Source organism: Vespa crabro, chromosome 2 (assembly GCF_910589235.1).
Source record: "Vespa crabro chromosome 2, iyVesCrab1.2, whole genome shotgun sequence".
NCBI lineage: Eukaryota > Metazoa > Arthropoda > Insecta > Hymenoptera > Vespidae > Vespa > Vespa crabro.
In genome coordinates, this window is record NC_060956.1 from 7,400,499 (window position 1) to 7,425,498 (window position 25,000).

A 25,000-nucleotide genomic window follows, 5' to 3' on the forward strand; every position below is an offset into this window, starting at 1 on the left:
TATATATATATATATATATATATATATATATATATAAAATATATATTTATATTTCTATTTATATAATATATATATATATATATAAATTTTATTAATTATAAAGTATAAAATATCTATTAAAATAATCTTCTCTCTCTCTCTTACTCTCTCTTTCTCTCTTCCTCTCTCTCTCTCTTTCTCTTTCATTTCGAATCTATCGATTATTTGTAACAACTGTTTCATATTTTCGAGTAAGACAGGAATCGTTTATTTAGAAAAATAAAAAAAAAAAGAAGAAACGATACTCGATAGGAAACGTCGATCGAGCAGTTAATGGAATTTCCACATGGAAATTGTGCGATTTCCACTCAACGTCAATGATGGATGGATATACATATGTATATCGGGTGGCGTACAGGATGATAAAATTTTCGTTGGTATCGTAGAGTAAACGTTATAAGCAACGGTTAGTCGAGATTCTCGAATCGATTTTCTCATCTCGTCTCGTCTCATCTGGTCTGGTCTGGTCTGGTCTTGTCCCGAGGGCTGGCTGATAATTGCATGCTTGCGTTCGCATGAGAGAAAAAAGCGAACGTTCATAAGATGCATCGTCGAAAAATTCATATCGCTGTTACATATAAACTGGAACACAAGTTTACGGAATGAAAAAGATCAAAGATTTCTTCGTTTGTCGCTGTTTTCTTTTTCTCCTTTTTTGTTCTCTCTCTCTCTCTCTTTCTCTCTCTATCTCTAATTCGTCACGTTATTGTTTTCCTTTTTTTTCTTCAACTTTTTCTTTTTCTTTTTTTTTGTTTTTCCTTTTTCGCTTAAATTTTCGAACAAATACACCAATCGGAGTAGGAGATTCCACCGAATAAGACCCGTTAAGCTGAATGTAGATCATTGAAATCTACCTTTCTCTGAAATCTAGCGGGAGATTCGAGAATTCATTTCTCATGTAAACGATTCAGTTTCCATTGGAGATCTCCAACGGTGAGATCGTGCCAGTTCGACCATCACGATATCTTTGATCTCTCTCGTTGTTCGTCGTATTTATCCGTTTTTCTTTCTTTCTTTCTTTCTTTTCTTTTCTGTTTTCTGTTTTTTCCTCTAGAAATAAAATGTTCCCGAATTTCCTTGCATTTCTACTATGTCGTGTGATCTCCGTCACGAGAGGTGATTAATTATGATTTATCTCGTTTAAAAGTAGTAAAAAGTGATCGTTATCGATTATGTGAATCGTTTTGTTCTTTCCTTGTTTCTATTTCTTTTCTTTTTCTTATTTTTTTTTTCTTTTTTTGTTAATCGATATTTCATTCATTCATTCATCAATTTTTTTATTTTTATTCGCCGGGATATATTTGTTTATATCAAACTTCGTTCGTATTACATCAGACAATGTAAAACAAGCATCGTATTGAAATTTAATTACGATCTAAATATAATATATAATTATTAATTTATTCTTTTTGTATAATTAAATAGAACAGAAGTGGAAAGAATAAGCGTGTCGATTGTCGAAATGTTTTTTATATTTAATTAACACTTTTTCAATTGTCCTCGTATAATTTCTCACAGATCACCGAAATAATTCGATGTTATTTTATAATGAATAAATACAGAATTATGTTATAAGAAGATCGTGCATAGAACACTGTTGTGAATTTACTAGATCACTGTGTCGACAATGAACGTCTAGAGAGAGAGTATAGTCTCGAATGTAAAATAATGCTGCTTTCACTCTATCATTCTAGGAAGGCGAGCGTGTGTGTCAGGAAAGTTACTAGAAAGAAAATATTGTAGACAGTGCATAATTTTCCTCTAAAAGTGGATCAACCTGTCTAATCTTGATTCGATATGTATATATGTGTATTAAAGTAAATTTTAATGTAACTAGGAAAACAAAATTATTAATTTTATCTCTAGAAGTGAATTAAGTAACTCAATCTCGATTCGATACGTATGTATATAACATTAAATTTGAATGTTACTAAAATAACAAACAATACTATCAAGTATAATTTTATCTCTCCAAATGGATCAACTAATTTAAAATTAATTCTATATGTACATATGTATGTAAAATTAAATCTGAAATTTACTGGGGGAGAAAAAAAAGAAAAAAAATACTATCGTATAATTTTATTTCTAGAAGTGTATCAAGTAGCTTAATTTCAATTCGATACGTATGTATATAACATCAAATTTGAAAGTTACTAGAAAAAAAGAAATAATACTACCGAGTATAATTTTTTTTCCTCGATATGAATCAATTTGATTAATCTTAATTCGTTACGTCTATACAATATAATAAATCTTAGATAATCTTTTAATTCCACTTTCTCTTCTCTTGTATTATTACAGTAATCACAATTCAACAAAGGAATTTTACGAGGAATCGGAGAAACCATGAAATAACTCGTAATCTTTAGAAATCTTTTTCATTTCTAGATCTGGTTAATAACCGAAAAAATTAGAATCGGTCGTAAACATTTCTATATAGAGGATCGTAAATGATTATTTTATTATAGTAAACATCGCGAAAGTTTCACGCTCCACTTATTATATATATATATATATATATATATATATATATATATATATATTATATATATATATATTATATATATATATATTATATATATATATATATATATATAATATATACACATACATACACACAAAATAACTCGTAATAATCGTAAGAACTTACGAGTTATATATATATATATATATATATATATATATATATATATATATATTATATATAACTATTGTATATATAACTGTAATGTAAAACTATATAGTAATTTATTTAAATACCGCCGTAATAATCATTTAGCTCATGCTATAGTGTTATTAGGTCAACTTTTCTTCGATTTTTCTTATTCGTAACTCGGTAGTGTAAATCGACATGCAAAAGTTATACCTCGAATATCTCGAGGAATTTATATGTTAGCTAAAGTCAAAAGAGAAAGATTAATCGATCAAGTTTTATCGACATACAACTAACTCCGGCAATGACGGAAAACAACTGACAGGTAGATAACAATGATGACTGTGTATTCCGGTTTATATGTATTTCTCATCGAAGAATTCTTGTTTGTGATATCGCCGATGAAAAAAAGAAAAGAAGAAATGAGAGAGAGAGAGAGAGAGAGAGAGAGAGAGAGAGAGAGAGAGGGAGAGAGAAAGAAAGAGAGAGAGAGAAAGTTCGCAGAAGGTGTTTGCGATGGTTGCTGGCGTGGGTGCACGCGACATCACGTGACCACTGTCAGGTTCAATGACGACGACCGCGTAGAATGGCCACGGCCGAGTGGCGCCGTTCTAATGACGTTCCCCTGCTCTTTTCTTTTTTTTTTCCTTTTTCTTTTAATTTTTTATTCTCGACAGATACTGGGACCCTCTACATAATGGCTTTCCCCACTGGCACCTGCCCTCTATGCTGTCCGATCGATCTCGATCGAGATGTCGAGTATCTTCTCTTCACAAGGTAACAATTTTCTTTTCTTCTTTCATTTATGTGAACACGATTAATTACTTTCTTTCTTTATTTATTTATTTATTTATTTTTTTGTCTTTTTACTTCTATTTATATTTTTCTTTTATTTTATTTATATTTTTTCTTAATTTTTCTTTTTCTTTTTTTTTTTTTGTCTTACTTTCTTTCTTTTCTTTCGATTTCGTTCTCAAAGACGTAAAATGTAAAGAATAGGTTCAAAAAAGGTTCAGCATAATACATATATAATCACTAACACACTAGGATGTTACGTTATCACGTCACGTGAGACGACGACGGCAATACGTTCGATACTAGTAACCGTGTACACCGTTCGTTCATTTACTGTGCTCGCGTCAAAGCCGTGTTTTCCGTCGATCTCTTTCTGTAGAGGATAGAATTCCCATCGCGAATTTAAATTCATCGGCTCTGACGTTATTCGAGTCCCTTTCATTTACGTTCAAAGATCGTAACTCCCCATGAAATAATTTCTATCTTGGGAATGACGATTTCATTCGTATAGATATATAGAGACCTTTCATTTTACTTAATAAATCTCTATAGGTATGCTCGCCTCTCTATACCTGTCCGTTTTATTTTCGAAATAGCGTAGAAATTTTGGAAAGCATTCGGTTTTCTCTTTGAAAACATCATTGATATTTCTGATTTTCATTAGATCTGAGAATTAAATCTGAATTAACTTTGCGAATTTTATCTGAATTAACGAAATTCGATGATACAACGTTTTCACTATGACTATATTCTCTCTCTCTCTCTCTCTCTCTCTCTCTCTCTCTCTCTCTCTCTTTTTATATATATATTTTTTTTCTTTTTTTTTTTCAAAGACGAAATCCACACGTGGCCAATGTGTTGAACATATTGAATCCACTGTCCTTAAAGAGGAGTAATTTCGATAAGAGTAATCCTACAGTCATTTACATTCATGGATACAGCGAGAGTGCACCAGGCGAAAGTTCGAATGCCGTAAAAGATGGTATTTATTGATTTTGTATTTAATTGAGAAATTAATTAAAAGTAATTATGATAAATGAATAGATATTAGAAATGGGATCGTATGTTACATTTAATAAAAATTTAATGGAAAATGTAGAAATGTTTCATTGCTATGGTCCATAGCAATTAAATGAGAAACTGATATAACATACGTCCTTTCTTCTGAAATCAACGTTTCTCAAATCTATGAATTGCATTAAATTTTTAACAGGTTAGGAAATGATACTTGGTGCCTTAAATCGTACCGAGGAAAGTGATTAATTTGCAAGTGATTCCAAAAGATAATTCTCGTGAAGAGTTCTTTTCGGTTAACGAGAATACCGCAGTAAGAGCTTAGTATCTTTTAAAAATAATATAAAGTGACTCGAGTCTATCATAATTATAAAAAATGTTATATTATGAACTAATTCGATGACTGTGATACGATTCTAAAAGAAGTATATTGAGAACCATATGGCAAAAAGATTGTTCGAAAAACCCATTCAATGGATTAAGACGTCATAAAATTATAATCGATTTATTTGACATTATATCGTATTCATTAATTTCATCTATCAAAATATAACACGTTCATATGAATTATACCTTTTAAATTATAAGATACTTCAAAGTTCACAAATATATTATACTTATATGTGCAATACATATATATCAGTTGAAGAGAAGGTCTAGCGAGGACAGCCAAGTAGCTGTCATTTGAATACTTCATTTCTTCGAAAGTCGTAAAGGATTTGTCCCAGTTAGTCGTAGGAAAAAGTCGATGTTGAAACTTGGCTGGATACATTAGTAACTGCATCAACAGTAGTAGAATAACATAACCACTAGTAAGCTAGTTTTCGTCGAGTATCTCACGTAAGGATGAGAATGATGAATTGTAGCTTGAAAAAAGTTTGGCACGGTCCTGGTTAAACGTGGCATTCGAATATAGAAGATAACCAAGTCATCCTGACATTTTCGTTTTTTTACTTTTCTTTCTCTTCTTTTTCTTTCCTTCCTTTTTTCGCTTTTTCTTTTTCTTTTATATTCCTTTCTCTCTTAAGTCTATTTGAAGCGTGCTGATTACAACGTCATTTTGGTCAACTGGGTAAGACTGGCGACGTTACCATGGTATCACACGGCTGTCGAAAACACAAGACTAATTGGTCCCCATGTAGCACGTATGATCAGCTGGTTGGACGCCCAGAGAGCGGTTCCATTATCAAAAATTCATGTTATTGGATTCAGTTTGGGTGCCGAGGTAGCCGGATTCATGGGCAAGGCTTTAGCTCCACGTTTGGTAGGTAAACTCTAGTATAATTGAGATAAATAATCGAGTAGATACGGACTAGTTTAGAGGCGAGTTTAGATTGGAACGTGAGTATAAGTATAAAAGAAAATTACGATCGAATTGATCGATCGGCACGATCGTATCGAATAAATATACCAACAAAGATTCTTTATTAAAAAGACTCCAGATTCGATTTATATGCAAATAAGCTTTAACACTTTGATAATTCATTGTCCAGTAAAATGTGTCTTTGCCTTGATGGGTTGTAGGTCGGAAGAATAACCGGACTGGACGCTGCTTATCCGTTGTATATGAATACCGGAAGAGAAGGTCACTTGACATCTACCGACGCGGCTTTCGTCGACGTTATTCATACTGACGGCGGAATCTTTGGATTTCCAAATCCTTTAGGTCATGCTGACTTTTATCCTAACGGTGGTAAACCACCTCAGCCTGGATGTAGCCTTGGGAATATCCTTCGTCGCGGTTTTATGTTACTTATCAGAGAAAAAAGTAAATACAATATCCTATCGTACTGTGAACATGTTAGCATCTAAGATCTCGAACAAAAATCAAACTTCCACGATCTTTATTTATTTTTCAGTCACCTGTGGCCATTACCGAGCATGGATGTTATATGTCGAATCCGTTAGAAATCCCATCGGATTTCCAGCCAGTCGTTGCCCAAGATGGAGACCGGAAATCCAAGCAAACTGCAGATGGACTCCGGATGCTCTCATGGGATTCGCTGTAGATCCGAAAACCAGAGGGAAGTATTACTTGAAGACGAACGAACGCTCTCCATTCGCACGAAATGCAACGGGTTACAATTTTTAAATGGACGTTTCATTTTCAACGAACGTACCTTAAATTATTATAGTTTTATCATCGTCATTTTGATCTCAACGTATTTCATTTAAGAGTACAAACTTAATGTTAAGTTACTTTTACATATCTTACGTTTAGATTAATACTCGACGAAACATGAGGATTGATTAGAAAAAAAAATAAGAAAAAAAAAGAAAGTTATTGAGGATAGACATATATATAGATAGATAGATAGACAAATAAATAGATAAATCTCGTGTTAGATAGTAACGTCGTTGCTTCGAAAATCTTTATCAACTTAATATCCTCGAAAATATTATTTCAAGATGTACCTGAAGCGATTCTAATATATCGAAGTTATCGAGCTCAACCATGTTCAAAATGGGAACAAAGAAAAGAAGCTTTGTTCTGGCACCATACTCGATATGAATAAATTAAGAGAATCTCTTTCTCTTTCTCTTTCTCTTTCTCTCTCTCTCTCTCTCTCTCTCTCTCTTTCTTTCTTTCTTTATGTAAGTAAGTTAAAAGCCAGAGAGAAAGAGAGATAAAGAAAGAAAATATAGGTAGGTGGGTGTTTTCAATGTTCGGAGAAATTTACCAAAGAAACGCGCTTTAATTCGGGTTAGAAATAATTATCCTGGCAACAATGGCGAGTACATTCAGGGTACTAAGTCTTTCGTGAAAACGATTTATGCTATATACGCAGGTAGATACACATATGTACGTACACACATGCATAGATACCTATATACATATATATATATATATATGTATATAAATACACTACATATATATTATATACATACATACATTACTTACGTAGGCAGCGGAAAAGCTGTGAGAGCTTAACATTTACCAGCTCGAAAGCAAGTGGATAAACTTGAAAGTAGTAATATTATAGTGGTAGTAGTAATAGTAGTATTAGTAGTAGTAGTAATAGTAGTAATAGTAATAGTAGAAAAAGTAATCGAGCGTGAGAGAACGCCGTAAAGATGTCGCGTGAGAACGATCCTCCGATTCCGATGATGATAAAGCTACTGTGATACTTATTTACTCTTAGAATCGAGTAAATAAGACGTAGATACAAGTAAATTTATGTATCTATAAACAGCGATACCAATGTAGAAACTTGATATTTATTTCCTCTTTAACTAAAGATAATTATTTTCAAATTCGTTAGAAGTTAAGATCATGAGAGAATATATTAAAGCGTATTATGATTTGTACATAAAACGTACGAAATAGAGATTGATGAGATTAAAGGGATTGACAGAACAGAGGAAGAGAGAGAGAGAGAGAGAGAGAGAGAGAGAGAGAGAGAGAGAGAGAGAGAAACAGATAGATAGACAAAGAGAGAAAGAAAAAGAAAAAGAGAAAGAGAGAGAGAGAGAGAAAATTAGTGTGCCATCGAAGGAAATAACCTGCAATTTTCGTCCTATTTCCGTACGATGCGGGGCCTCCATTCTCGAAATATGGAAATCCCAAGGACGTGCTCTTTATTATTCCGTCTCTCTTAGGTTGATCGATATGATAGAACCTTAGAAATTATCGTTAAGTAAAAAATGAGCCTAGATTGTAAAGAGAGATAGACACATATGTGCACGGAACATACATACATACGCACGTTCGCACGCACCCACGTACGCAGATAAACACGCACACTTGACAGATGTATAAAAAGAGACAGGAAGAGCGTCGAAAAATTTCTAAAGTATAAATTTGGAATCACGGTTATGAGGATAATACAAATGGAAAGGGACGAAAAAGTATAGCTGGATTGTTTCCAGGGCACTACTATACACGTTCAATGATTTTCTGCTTTTATTTTGCGACGATCCACCAAGAAATCGACGAAATTTCCTGACGCTTGAGATTTCTTCTCTACTTCGACTACTTCCTCTTATTTTTCTTCGGCCGAGGAAATGTTTACGCGGTTAAAAATAACCTCGAAGAAAAATGAAAAAGAACATGAAATCGAATACGTCCTTGTAAAATATTATCTTATGTGTATTTATAAGTTACATATACATATATACATACGTATATATATTTTTTTTTTTCTTTTTTTTCACATCTCTTGTTCTATTTAAATATTACACCGAATACTTTCTAATCCATAAGAACATTCAAAATAAATGAAAAATGTATCTTTGAAACAATGGATATATCTTTATTCCTCTCTCTCTCTCTCTCTCTCTCGGTCTTTCTTTTTTTTATATCTCCAATATCTAACATCTTCTTTTATCATGTATCACTGTGTTCCTCCTGATGCTGAAAAAAAAAACAAGAAAAAAAAGAAGAGAGAGACAGAGAGAGAGAGAGAGAGAGAGAGAGAGACAGAGAAACTACTGAACGATGCAAAGAAATACAGACTGAGGGAAGTACGAAGCCACCGGTGTTTTCCATTTCTCTAAGAGAAAAATCTTCCATTGTTCTTTTCCTTCCTTTTCGAAAGAAAAATGTATCAAAAGGAGGAATCCTTACCCTAGGTAGCTCTCGCCGTGATTTTTCTTCGCCCCTTCGGTTTTTTTTTTTTTTCCTTTATATATTGTTTCCTCAGAAGGAAAAGTCAGTATCGTATACAGAGGGGGTTGATATGTACATGTATACATACATACATATATATATATATATATATATATATATATATATATATTGTTAAAAATTCTGATCAAAAATTAATTAATTTTTTTCGATTCGTCGATTCATCGTCGATTTATTATCAATGTTACAATAGACGTATACACTCCTATAGAAATTTTTCGTTGAATTTTTAACGGACAAAAGAAGAAAAAACGAAAAAAAAAATACTATTTCCAAATGCTCATGAATAATCAAAGGCGTGGAAAGGGAGGGTAATCGTATAAAGAGGAAAAAAGTGTTCGTTCTCTTTTTCTGAATCTTTCTAAAGAAAAAAGAAAAAAAAAGAGAGATAAAGAAGAAAAAAATGTCGATCGTTAACGCAACCCTCGGCCTCGGTATATCAATCTTTTCTTCTTTTTTTTTTTTACTCTTTCCTCAATGCTTCTCCCTTTATTTATTTTATTATTATTGCTTCTTTTTCTTTTTCTTCTTCTTCTTATCCTCTTAGAAACGGTCATAGGATGACGAACAAAAATGAGAAGTCTCGCTTAATCAGCACTGGACTTTATTCCGTCCTCTTTTCCTCTTCCCCTCTCCTCCACTTCCCCTTACACTCTTCCCTCAAACGTTCCTCGAAGGAACTTCGAATAAGTTCCTTTCTTCTTTTCACTTCGCTTTTCCGCGCTCCTTATCTTGTCGCAATTTTAAAGACTCAGGAAAAAGAATAATGAAGAAAAAAAAAAAAAGAAAAAAGAAAAAAAGAAAGAAAGAAAGAAAGAAAGAAAGAAAGAAAGAAACTAAGAAAAAAAAATATACTAAAAGTTAACTAAAAGATGAATCGATGGTAGACCGATCCTGTTCGTTTTAATGAATATCGAGACACCATTGTGACGAGGTTACGTTAATGGAATAAAAAAAAAAATACGTATCCTGAAAAGGCACAGAATGAAAACTTAAAGATAAAGTTGAATAAATTTGTCGAACGAAAGGAAAGAGTATAAAGAATAACGGGATCGGTGCAACCTGTACATATAGGATTAACGGGAAAAACGTAATTTTAGGATCAATATCATGCTTTATGCAACGGGCAAACATTCCTACCTATCATTTTGACAGTATGCTTGGATACACTAGCAATATACAGAAATATAATTCACGAAACGAATAAGTATGATCGAGAAGATTTAAGAAAAGAAAAAAAAAATTAAAGAAAAAAGAAAAAAAACTCTTAATTTATCGTTATTTTAAATCAAATGCAAAATCGAGTACAATTGACATTTTAATCTCTCTTCTTTTTCTTTTTTTTCCTTTTTTTTTGGATCTCGAGTGTTTTGATATTAATTGAAACGAGGTTCAATATTAATAAAACGCGTAAGTACTTTGAGATCACGTATGAGAAACGTACATATATATGTGTGTATACACTTACATATATATGTATGTACATATGTCTATCTAGGTACTTACTTACTATGTACGACATACGAAAGTTCGTAGCTGTCGGTCAGTCAACTCGATACGATGTTTAAAAAATTCAAGAACGACACGTCGATAACGATCGACGACCTATGGCCAGGGTTATAGATGACCCTAGTCTTGAAAGACCACCCTCGTTTACAGCAAAGACCTGGCAGTCTAGGCGTTGGCACTTTCTCGTCCTTCTTCTTCTTCTTCTTCTTCTACTACTACTTTTTCCTTATTTTCTCTCTTTTTTTTTTGCTTTGATTTTTTTTCTTTTCTTTTTCGCTAGGAGATAACTTAAATCCGTTTCATTTTCTTACTCTCATTGTTCCAATTAAATTTTGTTGCAACATTTAAAATAGATTGACTCCCTTGAAGGACTCTATTTTTTTTCTTTTTATTCCATACACGTTAGACTTATTCAATACGTGGAAAACAATTCTTGTTTGGACTGCGAAAGCTAATAAAAAAAAAAAAATTGATAAAAAGCAAAAAAAAAAAAATTAAAAGAGAAAAAGGAAAGAGAAAAAAGGGAGGAGAAGGAGAAGAAGAATATAAAAGAAAAGATGTTGAAAAAATTACGTCGTCATCTTACGTACGTTCCCCGTCACGTTTCCTCTCGTGTTCTCGCGTGTTTCCTTCCTCAATGCTAAGCGATTCCCAAAGGATTTCTAGGAACCAGCGTTCCTACCGATATTTTTCTCTTTCTCTTACGTCTACGGAGCCACTGGTAATACTCGACGGTGCAACGACTCGGGAACACGCGAGTAAAATTATTACCACCGGGATAACGTTAATAGACTTTCGCGATAATAGCTGAACCTACATGACCTCTCCGTTACGTTTAAAATTTTTCTTCCACGTGAAAAATTCGTCGTTTTCTTCTTTCTTTCCTTTTTTTTTTGTACAAAAAAGAAGAAAGGAAAAAAAAAGAGAAAGAAAAAAATTCATTTCTTTTTATTTTCGAACGATCAGTTTTCAATTGAATGTAAATAATCGGCTACTTTAAATCGTTCCTTTTTATAATTCCGTCGTTCATATTTCCTTTTTTTATATATACATATATATATAAAGAAAAAAAATGTATTTATTTCTATTTTCAAACGATCAGTTTTTAATCGAACAAAAATAATCTCTTAACTTTCGAACTTTTTTCCATTTTTTAATTTCGGCGTCCGATTAAACGTTTTATATGTATAAGAGGAAAAAAAGAAAGAAAGGAAAAAGAACAAAAGAGAAAATTAAATAAAAATTAATGCAAGATAAAGTATATAAGTATAATTCTTTTGCGCTATTTCGAAATCTCGATGATCTCGATCAAAAAGAAAAAAAAGAAATGCCAAAGGGTCGGTTTCAGCTATTCATTAGAGATTAAATAGATTGCGACGAAGATTGAGTTCATACATATATCAAATGACTACCCTTGCAACCATACGATAAAATAACACGCATGGCTGGACTCCACTTGATCGAATGGAACTTCCAACGATAACGATTAGCAACACCACAAACACCACTACTGTTACCACTGGCAGCCTCCACCATCATCGTGGAAAGTACTTTTGCATGTGAACATGAGAATACGTGGTTTGAATTTTAACCTGAGCAAACAAGGCGCGGCAATCTTTTAAGGAAGTCTATCGTTTCTAGGAAATACGATATTATAAATCAAAGCTCTTTGCAATTTTCTTTGAGAATAATTAAAGTATGTTATTTCTATGTTATTTCTTGTTTATTTCTTTTTTTTTTCTTATCAAATGCTGACGGATTCTTCAAAAGAGAAATACAAACAACAACAACAACAACAACAATAATAAAAAAAAAAGGAAGAGAGAAACAAGACAAAAAGATATAAATAAATGGATATCTAAAGGAATACAAAAAATCAAATTCTCTAATAAATGTCGTAACCGTGAACCACTCCCGATCGTTACGCGAAACCACAGAGACCAGCTGACGTTTTAATGGAGCACAAATCTCGAAACCGCATAGAATCGATGAATGTTAGCGATTAACATCGACCTTCCTTCTCTAGGTAACTGGATTCTCCGGTATCCACGATGAAATATGTATCTAAGGGCATATCGATTAAAAGAAAGAGAAAAAAGAAATAAATAAATAAAAGAATAAACAAATCAGTTAGAGAAGTCGTTTTGATTTACGATATAAGAACGTTCTCGTTCGTTTACAACGAACGCGAATCATATCGAAAGAGCTGATTGTCTACCTAACTACTCTCGAATCGCAAAACTCTTGTCGAGAATTCGATCCGAGTGCATCGAACTCCACAGAAATAGAAAATGAACTATGAAATGTCCATTCTCTCTACAACCGTTGTAACTTCTTATCGATCTTCCTTTGTACTCCCTTTTAAAGAACGATTGTTCGGAATCGCCCTCTTTTCTCAAAAGTGCTTTCGATCATTAAAAGAAAAAGAATATTACATTGAATATTAATAATATAATTTATTTAGTTTATCGTTATATGAATGTATAAAAAATGTTGAAGTCGTTCTTAAAAAAAAATACCAATAAAAAAATAAAGATAGTGTGATAGAATATAAATACAATGAGAATTGTAATACAAATATAAATGTGAAAATATACTGAAAATAATCTATCGAGAGATCATCGGATCGCGTTTAAATAAAAAAGAAAATAAATAAATAAAAAGAAAAAAAAAATAATAGAAATATAAATATAAATAGAAATTGTGAAAGAACTTTCAAAAAAATTCGTAGATCTTTGGATTACATCTGAGTACAAATAAAAAAAAAAAACAATACAAATATAAACATGATAAGGTATTGGAAAGGATCTTTTAATAGATTCATATATCTTTGGATTACGTTTAAATAAAAAAGGAAAAAGAAAATTAATACGAATATAAATAAAAAAACAAGAGATTGAAAAAAGATTTCTACAATAGACTCGTACTCTCGTGGATCACATCTCATTTTTCATCGAAGAAAGAACGATAAGATAAAAAAATAATGAAAATGTTCATTGATCAAATATTATCTATGTATGTTGTATATATATATTATGTACACACACATGCACGCACACACACAGACATATTAAAAGATCGTAGAACTCGGCAATGACGTTTCTTTCGAAACTGACACGTTACGATTTCTGACGTCACGTCATTATTTTCAGAGAATACCGTTCGCTACATATGCTACAACATCACACAAATCTTCACGCAGAACATCATATATATATGTACATATACGTGTATGCGTGTGCGTGTGCGTGTGCGTTTGTGTTTATGAAAAGAGTGACGCCTCAGGCATTAACGCCTCATTAACGTTCCTCGCAAATGACGCGATCCTCTGTCACGTGCTATCTCACTCGTCGTTTTTCCAGCCTTGTTTTTATCGTTACTATCATTTTTATCATCTCAACGAATCCGACGTTGGATATTTTTTTTTTACTCTTCTCATTGTTTTTTATTTTTTTCTTTTTTTCTTTCACTTTCTTTCAGAAACCTCGACTTTTTTCTTTTTCTTTTTCTTTTTTTTTTCTTTTCTTCGAACCTTCCAATATTATTAACACGTTCACCATTGAAGCAATGTAGCATAATCAATCGATATATTTATCTAATATCTTTCATAACTTCTTTTAAGATGAAATATATCGGAAAATTCATTATCATAATTTTTCCATTAGACCACACGTATTATTACATAGACAAGTTATAATATTTTAAATGTTAGAAAAAATATCTTAAAAACTTTTTTAACAAAATTTATATAATTGAGTAATGATCATCTGATTCTAACAATGTCTCAATAAATATTATATTATTTAATATATTTCCTTATCGGATAGTCAAGTTTTAATCTTGTAAATGTTATAAACGATCATAAAAACGTTTGAAATAAATTCTACAAAATAGAATGCTGATCTAGAATCAATTATTATTAATGGAATCAAATGAATATTGTACGATGCCAATGGGTACACAGTACGTAGTGATAATTATTTAACTTTGTGATTACCTTAGAGAGAGAGAGAGAGAGAGAGAGAGAGAGAGAGAGGAAGAGAGAATCCAATGAAAATTTCATTTACATTTTTAAATAAAACTCTATATTCTTTATTGCATATATCTTCAGCCAATATCAAGCCGCTTTCAAAATACTACCTATATATGTATTTTGCATAAGCCATTGTTAAGCTATTAAGCTTCAAATTTAGAGTGTCGATGGCATTAGCATTAGTCGATATGTTCCGCGAGGTGGCAGTTCAATCGGACATTGAATGCTCATAGATGAAAAACAATTGAATTGAGTCACATCGATGCAAAATGTATAAATGTACTTTTAATAATGGAAAACATATATGAAGAGCATATTATTACTCGCGTCACGTAAATTTCAAAATCAGAGAAATTTCAAAACATAAATTCAAAACAGAAACAGAAAAAGACAAAGAAAGAGAGGAAAATAAAAGTAAGGTTAGCCTGAAAATAAAAAAGTCGACGATCGGCTCAGCTTCGGATTTTGTCGGTTTATTGGCATCTTTGACTTTTCGAAAATATCCGAAGGTTATCGAATATGCCGAATATACTGAGAATACAAAATCTCAGACAAAACTTCAAACAAAAGCTCAAACAAAACGTTGGATAAAAAACATCAGACAAAATCTTAAATAAAATCTCTACCGAACCGAATCGAGTCGACCCGACTCGAGCCGAATTGAGCCGAGTTGAGTCGACCAACCCTTTTCTGCTTTGTTCGAATCATATTCTGTCCTCTCTTGTCTTTTGTTCTGTCCTTTTCAGTTCTATCTTTGAAATTAGTATGCCACTGATATTATCGTGCTTCTATACTTACATATCCTTTGTTATTAAGAATATATTTATACTATATGGCTTAATTCAATTGTTTTTCGTTTAGAAACATACGAAATCCAAACAATTATTTCCCCGTGGAGTGCATTGGGTAACTCTAATATTGTAGATACGCTGAATTTGACGTTTATACAACAATAAAATACATGTAAATACATTACTGTGCAAAATACATGTGTAGATAGTGTTTTGTAAATAGCTTGATGAAATCTATAACAATGAATATAGAACTTCATTTAAAAATGTAAACATGATTTTCATAGGACTCTCCAAAGTCATCGTAAACTCAAATAATTATCGCTGGGATATATCCTCCTTAACATCATACAATATTCGTATAAAATATCATTTTGCATTTTCAATATTTAGAGAAATTATCGGGTGCTTACATTTAAACTTCGGAAGTATATATACCAATACATATACATTTACTGTATACATTTACTGTATATACGATACTGTATATACATAAAATATATTTAGAAAGAAAATCAAGTTAACTCTATAACCGCATGTAACTTTATATATATGTACATATATACCTGTATTTATCAAATTTTATTTTATTTTATCATTATGAAATTATTTATTAGTTATACTTAATGTATTATAATAATATTATATTATAATACATATCTGATTTTCAAAATATCATTTTGAAGGAAAATCATTTAGACAAGCGTTATCTGATTTCGAGAGAGAAATATGACATTTATTGTTTTTCATTGAGTCAAAAATTGTGATGGTCATTTCAAAGTCAACTTCGTTTCAAATAGGAACCTATAAATATTTTTTTTTTCATAATGACATATTTTACGTAAAAAAAAAAAGAAAAAGAAGAAAAAAAAATATAAAAGCAATAACTTTCGTCCAGAATATTTCTTTATTCTGAAGTTCAAAGAAAAAAATCAGGTTATAGAGCATTAAGAAAAAATTTATAGAACTATTAATCTCTTAGAAATCTGTCTACCTCTTCGAATAGAATAATAATAGCACAATAGTAATAATGTTCAGGGTGCAAGCTTTAGGAATCCAAATCAAAGTCAAACAATCCTAAGAACTGTACTCGTAGTCGCCATCGAAGTTGCTGGAACTCAGCCGAGTTTCAAGGAGATTTTGCGAAGAAACAAGGAAAAGACGAGAAGAGAATCGAAGATATAAGAGAACATTGAAGAAAGGCAGACAAAATAGAATAGAAAGAGAGAGACAGAGAGAGTGAGAGATAACAGAGAGATGCAAATACGTGTGTGTATGTGTATGTATGTGAAAGAGAGAGAAAAGAAGACAAAGAGAGAGAGAGAGAGAGAGGGAGAGAGAGAGAGAGAGAGAGAGAGAGAGAGAGAGAGAGAGAGAGAGAGAGAGAGTAGGAAAGATAGTGAAAGAAAAATTGAACATGCAATTTCGAATTTTCTCGAAAATTACTGTCCCCGAGAACTCGTTTCTCGTACAAGATAATTGTCCTTTTTGTTCCATTTCATTTTCTCCGTCTCTCTTCTCTTTTTTTCCGTTTATTTCTTTTCCTTTCATTTTGCATCATGCATCGAAGAGTTCTCATCGAGAAGACAATGGTGATGAATCCATTGAAATGAAACTACCATCGGCGAATAGCAGAAACGATGCTTTCGCCAACGCGAATACGTATTTACGTTCTACATATCTAATAGAGAACTCTAAGCATTTTTCTTTTTATCGCTACACTCGTTTATACGTACGATAAAAGGGGGAAAAGAGAATTTCAATAAATGGACTCTTCGAGACGATATCGTATCTCGTGAGATATCTATCAAGAAAAGTAGTAATCCGGTTTTTTTCTCTTTTCAAGATACTGCAAAAGATCTTAAATAATTCAGTGAGAAAATATTAATCATCGTCTCTTCCATTATTATTATTATTTCACTATCAATTTATTCGTCTTTCTCTCTCTCTCTCTCTCTCTCTCTCTCTCTCTCTCTCTCTTCCTCTCTCTCTCTCTCTCTCTCTCTCTTTCTCTATGGATATTATAATATTTTTTGCCTTCTGTATTATAAACAAAAAAAAGTTATTAAAGAAGAAGAAAAAAGAAAGAAGATGTCGACCGAAATTAGAATATATCGAAGATCGTATTAATTGTTTTTTTGTTTGATATACTTTTTTTTACCTATCGATTATTCGTTTCGATAAGTTTGTTTTCTTTTTTCTTTTTTTTTTCTTTTCTTTTTTTATTCTTATATTATAAAAAAAGTTATGAAGAAAGTTATAAAAAAAATATTGTCACTTGGAATTAGAATGTTGAAGATTTATAAGTTCTGCGATATTGTTTTTCAATCGATCACTACGTCCCGATAATTTTGTTTCTATTTTCCTTTTATCTTACAGACAGTGAAAAAAGTAATAGATAAAGATGCCAATAGGAATTAGAATGTTGAAAATTTTATTAGTGGTTTTTCTCGTTCGATATCCTTTCCTTTCTTTTTTTTTATCGATTACTTCATAATATTCTTTCATTTTTTTTTTATATTATAAACAGTGAAAAAAGTAATAGAAAAAAAATATCAACCGGAATTAAAATGTCGAAGATTTTACTACTCGTTTTTCTCATTCGATATTCTTTCCTCTTATCTTTTCCTTTTACATCATAAAAAGTGAAAAGAAGATTACTGAAGAAAAAATATCGATCGATATTAAAATGTCGAAATCTAATTTATATCATTCGATATACATACATATGTATATTTTGAAATATATATTATTTTTTCACTTTGACGTCGATATAGTTATCGTTTTCATTCATATGACAGAAAAGAAATCGTAAAATTTATACGATCACGTAGTTTTATATTTCAAAAGCTTTCGAGATGTCTGACGTATTTGAGATATTCGATATACTTGGCAATCCAAATTATCGAACATGTTTGGAAACTGTGTTAACTCTGTGGAATTCACTTCGGTTAAGTGCAAGCTCTTCCCATCGTTCCAGCTGTGCGTTACTAACGTGGAAGATCAAGGATTATCAAACGTCAAACGAGATGACATAACTTCGATCTCTTCGTTGTCAATAACAGCTAATAATTCTCACGTCGATTAGCACTGCAACTTGTGCTCGCGTTGGTCATTTTGATCTCTCTCGAAGTAGTTCGAAATATTTAACCCTAGTTGTGCCTGTCAAGATCAAATTTGAGCTCAATTAAAACAGTTTACGCACTGCACGATTCATGAATTTTTTTTTTATAATGACAGAATTGAAAATGCATTTTTAAACCTATTGATTATTATTTCCGAGGCTTCCAAGAATATACAGTATTTTTTTCAGTCAAAATTATTCATTCTGTATAAATAACAGCCATTCAAAGTATCTGGGGTGTAAGAGTATCACAACTTGAAATTATTTTGAGATGTGCACAACTAGATTTAAATTTATCTTTTGATATAGATAGAGTTCGATAAAATTAATCAATCCTATGGAACAGTAAATTTTCATAATGCTTTTTAAGCCATATAAAATTTAGAAACAAATATTTAACATGGTGAATTGGTAAGATCTTTGTACACAAAATTAAATCTCTCTATTTCTAATTATATAAGTAAGTTCTATTTTATATTTTCAGATTAAAAATAATTGTTAATTCATATTCATGAAATGATATAACTTAGATCCTATCATTACCTATAATAATTAATAATTCTCACGTTGATTAGCTCTACAAACTTGCGTTCGCATCGACCACTTTGATCTCTCTCGAAACCTTTCGGAATATTTAAATTAGTCTTTTGATATAAATAGTGATCGATAAAATACATCAACCCTATAGAACAATGAATTTTCATAATACTTCTAAGCAATATAAAATTTAAAAGCAATTAATATTAATATATAAAACTCTTTTTACTTCTAATGATTCTATGAAGATCATCAACGCAAAAATTAAACCCTCTATTTCATAAATTTTATTTCATATTTTTAGAATAAAATTAATTGTTAATTTATATCAAACATGAAGTTTAATATTAATTAAATATAAGTTAGACTCGATGTAATATAATCCTAGTACAAGTTTCATATTATATAATTTTCTTTTGTAAAAGATGAAAAAAGAAAAGAAAGAAGAAGAAAAGGACTTGGGTTATAGAAGGTTAAAACACACAGTAGATTAGTTAAGCTATGACGTAAATGTATGTTGGTACTACTCAAAGGATTAAAAAAGAGTAAACGTCAGCGCATATTCCGGAAGAAAGATAGAACATACTTGTAAGATAATTTGACTTTTAAAATATCTCTAGAATATATATATATATATATATATATATATATACATACACGAAGAAGCATGTTATAAAGTTTATCGTTAAATGACGAATCAGCAGCATATGTCTCGCGTACTTGGAACGCTTGCAATCTAGTGCAATCTCAATAATGACGTATAAAACGTATCATAAGTTATTGATCCTAATCGAATGACCCTCTTTACTATTTTAATATTATTATGATTTTGGTTAATGTTACGATTACATATAACGGGAAAAATATTAAATAACAAGATAGATAAAACTTACTATTAGTTCTCCCTAGTTTATCGTAGATTATCTAAGAGTAAAAGTATATTCGAGTTAACTTGATAAGGATAGCAGAAATTGTAGTAAATCCCCTTTCTAACTTTGAAACGTTGTCGTCTTTGATTATCGGCTCTATGAAGCACGATGAAGCTTCGATCTTCCCCTCGAAATGGAATGACGTAGCTCTTTTAAGACGAAAGCTCACGCGTTTAATGATCCAAAGCGATTATTAGCGAGCAACCTTCCATGTCGGTAATATATCGGTCCGTTCTTCTTCGAACCTTTCTTTCAACAAACATCAAACTCGTTCAACAGTTCATTCTGTGTTTGACGAAGGATCAATTTTATTATGTAAGTTAATTAATAAACGATCAAAGTGTACGTTCAAGCTGATAGTTTTAATTCTTTTCGAATTCGAAACGAAGAAAACGGAGTTTTCAAGAGAGAAATAATTTGTTTAAATAATGAATTGCTTGAATAAATCACTTTCTTCCTGTCTAGGTAAATAAAAAGAGATAGAGAGAGAGAGAGAGAGAGAGAGAGAGAGAGAGAGAGGGAGGGAGAGAGGGAGGAAAGGAGGAAGGGAGGAAGGGCTATTAAACATTGTCGTGTGCTTTCACGAGACTTTGAAAAATATCTGCTCATTTAGTACGTTGAATCGTCAGTGAAATAAATTGGTGATTGTTACTGATTTATTAGAGTTTCTTTAATGAAAATAGAGAGAAAGAGAGAGAGAGAGAGAGAGAGAGAGAGAGAGAGAGAGAGAAAGAGAAAGAGAGAGAGAGATATTGAAATTGTGAACAAGTACGAATTATATCACAATATATCGAACAACATTAAGAATTTTATTTTGATTATACAATATCGAATAAAACGATGAGATTTGTTATATAACAATTAGTAACACTTCAAGTTTATACGAATGTATAGAACCACAACGATAGATTGACCGTGATGGATATATTGCCTAACCAACTATATTTCAAGATATCCAACCTCTCCAGACCTCGTGGATCTTTGCATTTTGGGACATTGTTAAAAAGACAATGGCTATGTGCCATCTATGCCGCAGAATGTGCAACAGCTAAAAGAGAGAATAAGAAACGCCCTTGATTATTGGGTGAAGAGTTCTTCGGAGAAGTGTCGCAAGAATTTGTATCTCGATGAGATATATATGTGTATGTGTCCCGCATAATTGACGGAAGCCAGGTCGAATATTTTGCGGATGTTAATAAAAATTTGAAATGTCATTGAATTATTATAAAACAAATATGATTCTTACGTTCCGTACGATTTACGAAGTATTAAAAAATAAATCTTTGAGGTGATTTTTTTACATTATTGTAATACAATCTGTATTTATTTTTAAATAAAAATCATTTTTTTTCCTCAGAAAGCTTCCTTTCTTTTCTTTCTTTTTATTTTTCCTTCTTTGTTTTTTGATTTTCTTTTTTTTTTTTATTCCGCTTCATGGTAAAGAATGGTAAAGAAGTATGTGAAAAAGAACGCATGATAAGAGGAGCACGTAAAAGAGAGAAATAAGAATGGTAAATAACGTGGAATTGAGTAGTGTGTGTGTGTGTGTGTGTGTGTGTGTGTGTGTGTGTGTGTGTGTGTGTGTGTGTGTGTGTGTGTGTGTGTGTGTGTGTGTGATAGGTGTCAGGTAAGAAATATGGTTACGTGAAACTCGAAAGTGAAATAAAAGGGGAGAAGAAATAGGGAAAAGTGTCGTGTTTCTTTTTTTGCGAAAATTTTCGAAGGAAAAATGGTGAATGTGAAACGTTTCTAAAATTTTCATGTCTTTTACGAAGATTTTTGTTCGTTCTGTGAGAAAAAGAATTGCTTGTTAGAGAATTAGAACAGAAAAAAAAGTTAACAAAAATACTTTTGAAAGAAAAGTTGTCAAATTTTCTTTTTCAACCCTAATTGCGCACATCTCAAAATAATCTCAAGTTGTGTACTTGGGGTGCGCTACATCCCAAGCGTTTTGAACAGCTTTCATTTATACAGAATGAATAATTTTGACTCCAAAAAAATATATTATATATTCTTTGAAGCCTCGGAAATAACAATCAGAGTTGAGTTGAAAACGCATTTCCAATTCTATTATTATAAAAAAATTCATGAATTATGCAATGCGCAAATTATTTTAACTGAACTCAAATTGATCTGGGATATCTTACACCCTACAGGCACAACTAGGGTTAATCCTCGAAAAGGAAAAATATAATACAATATTATTTTAATTATAGTTTCCTTTCGAATATTTGAAAAAAAAAAATAGAAATACGTAAAAACGGAAGAATTTAATTTTTTGTTTGAAAAGATGAAAGATGTGACATAATTATTCCTTTAAAGATAATATAATTTTATTCTTTCAAAGATTAAAGAAAAAAAAGAAAAAAAATATGTATATAAATTTAATACAATTTCAAGTATATTAAAGAAACCAAATTTATTCTTTCTTACTAAACTTGTTGTTGTTCTGCTCGTTCGATAAAAAAAAAGAATAGGGAGACGAGAAAGAAAATAAAAAAGAATGAAAAAGAAAAAGAAAAACAAGAAAACTACTTGCGATAAAGGAAATACGTGAGATCCATACTCGAAAGTGAATCGAGCTCACGCAATCGGAAGGAAGGAAGGAAGGAAGAGGGTTGAGAGTTGCATCGATCGCAGAGCATTTCTGGGGTTCGCGAGCATTATGGTGGTTCGTGCGGTAGCTCTTAATGGTATTATCAAGCCTTAATACGAAACGGCTTTTGGGGTCATCGGCCAGACGGATTGGATATATTATTTAACCGCGGGACGATTTGTGCCGTGAACACGAACGTTAGAGAATTGTACGAGTTCGACATGAAACGTTCAAGAGGATATTAAAGATCTTCATAATTAATCTCGATTTATTTAAAAGAAAAAAGCAAAAAAAAAAAGAACAAAAATAAAACCAAAACAAAAAAGAAAGAGAAAATGACATAAGTTAGTAAAGATGATGAAAAGTGATGATAAAAGAGAAATTTTCTTTATTATAGCTTCTTTTTTTTTTGTTGTTGTTTTTTCACATAAAAACAGACATTGCACATGTTTACACATACAAGTGTTTAATATTTTAATATCTTTTTTTACATTATAAAGAAAACAAAAAGTCTTTAAACATTTAAACTTGTATAATAATCAACGTCGAACCAACATACGATCATGTTATCTCAAAGATAAATCTTTCCTGGAGGAAAAATTATTCCTCGCAATTTATTCCTTATAAGATATATTCTTTGAAAAGAGAAGAACCATCCTTATGTTCTTATTCCTTTTTTAAAGATGCAAAAAGATTGACTGGATCTTTAAGAGTTACGATACCATTGGAAAGCGGATGTTCGGTAGATATTACTTATAGAGGAAAGAGTAATTCGATGAAGATATATCAACGGCACGTTCTCTTCCTTCTTGTCTCACGTGTCTGCTCGAAGATTTGGCAGACGATAGGTCGTAGTAAAGAGAGTAGAGTGTGTCGGATATCTTCAAGCGATTATCTCCGAGTAGTCTCGAGAGGTAATTCGATTTTTTCTTCCTTTTCTTTTTTTCCTTTTTTCTTAGACCACCTTTACCCTCTCGCTTCTCACTCTTCATCTTCCTTCCTCCACCATTCTCTCTCACTTTCCTTTTTATTCCTTCGAAAGACGAAGCCCTCGAAGTCAGGGTAGACGAATGGCGGCTCTCGGTAAGGTGCACGTGCCAACCTGATCGGGATCTTAACGTGACTCTAGCGTGAGCCTTATCTGGTTCAACAAAACTGGTCGCCTCGAGCACCCAACGAAGCTCTCTCTGAACTTGTTTCGAATAAGAAAGAAAAAGAGAGAAATAGATAGATAAATAGATAGATAGATAGATAGATAGATAGATAGATAGATAGATAGATAGAGAGAAAGAAAGCGGGAGACTTTATTTTTCCTGGACGTTCACACATTCTCGACAAGGTTGAGGCTAACTCTCTCGTTACAATACTTTAATATTCAAGGCCCTTTCATAACATTAATCACACGCAACGGTACCCCTATTGCGGAAATTCAAGTAAATTGTCTGTGTGTGTGTGTATACACATATATATACATTACACACAGCCATATATAAGTACATGAACGTTGACTCATAGAGATAACAACATATAGAAACGTATTTATGGTCTGATGTAATAAATTATTATCAAACTTGGCAAATCTATGTTTTCTATAAATCAAGTTGTCGTCTATATAGAACTCCATTAGTTCGTTGCATTTTAATGAAAAAAGTTGTGCAAGGAAATATACCTACTTACCTACGATGAATGATCGAAAACGAAGTTAATTGGAATTGGAATGGATGACAAAAGAATGTTCTCTCTGGTAATACAGTCGTCGTCAATGAAAGAGAGAAAGAGAGAGAGAGAGAGAGAGAGAGAGAGAGAGGAGAATGATGCGAGTATTTTCAGTGATTTGCAGCATTTCTCTTTCTATTTTTACTGGGAACAGTATCGTTCGCATTCGCGATAGCGAAATTGTCGTGAGTTCACGGAAGCTGATAATAAATCGAGAAGGAGAGTTAAATGGACCAAAACTACGATACGGTACGGTACATTCTATATTCGATACTCCTACAACGAGAAACAGCAACGAAAGAATTTGGAGTAGGTATGTAGGAAGAAAGATAACTTACTTGGCAAAGTATTCTCTCTTGGACCCTTTTGCCAAAATCTTCCATCGCGAGGTTGACCCAATATGTGTATGTAGTACTTACTTACTTACTTACTTGCTTGCTTACTATCCTCGAATGTCACCTTGAGATAAAAGAAAAGAATAAAGAAGTCCTTTCAATCCTTAAAGAACTCGACTCATCTTCAAATGGTCATCCTACGACAAAATCGAAAGATTCAATGAATTTTATTATATCCCTTTGATTCTATATTCCCAATCGACAGAAGGATATATTCTCGAGTATTTCTGAGAAAAGTA

The 25,000-nt window shown here is 31.8% G+C and overlaps 2 protein-coding genes across 4 annotated transcripts in view; one reads left to right on the top strand and one right to left on the bottom strand.

The window, feature by feature from the left end:
- The window catches only part of LOC124432908 (uncharacterized protein DDB_G0271670), a 46,199-nt gene that overhangs the window by 14,279 nt on the left and 6,920 nt on the right, over nt 1–25,000 (bottom strand). The window lies entirely within an intron of this gene.
- On the top strand, nt 2,822–8,620 carry LOC124432910 (endothelial lipase-like). The gene is made up of 5 exons (XM_046982249.1): nt 2,822–3,472; nt 4,324–4,472; nt 5,533–5,768; nt 6,029–6,272; nt 6,364–8,620. The coding sequence occupies exons 1-5, from the start codon at nt 3,282–3,284 to the stop codon at nt 6,594–6,596; spliced, it is 1,053 nt and encodes a 350-aa protein (XP_046838205.1). The 5' UTR covers nt 2,822–3,281; the 3' UTR covers nt 6,597–8,620.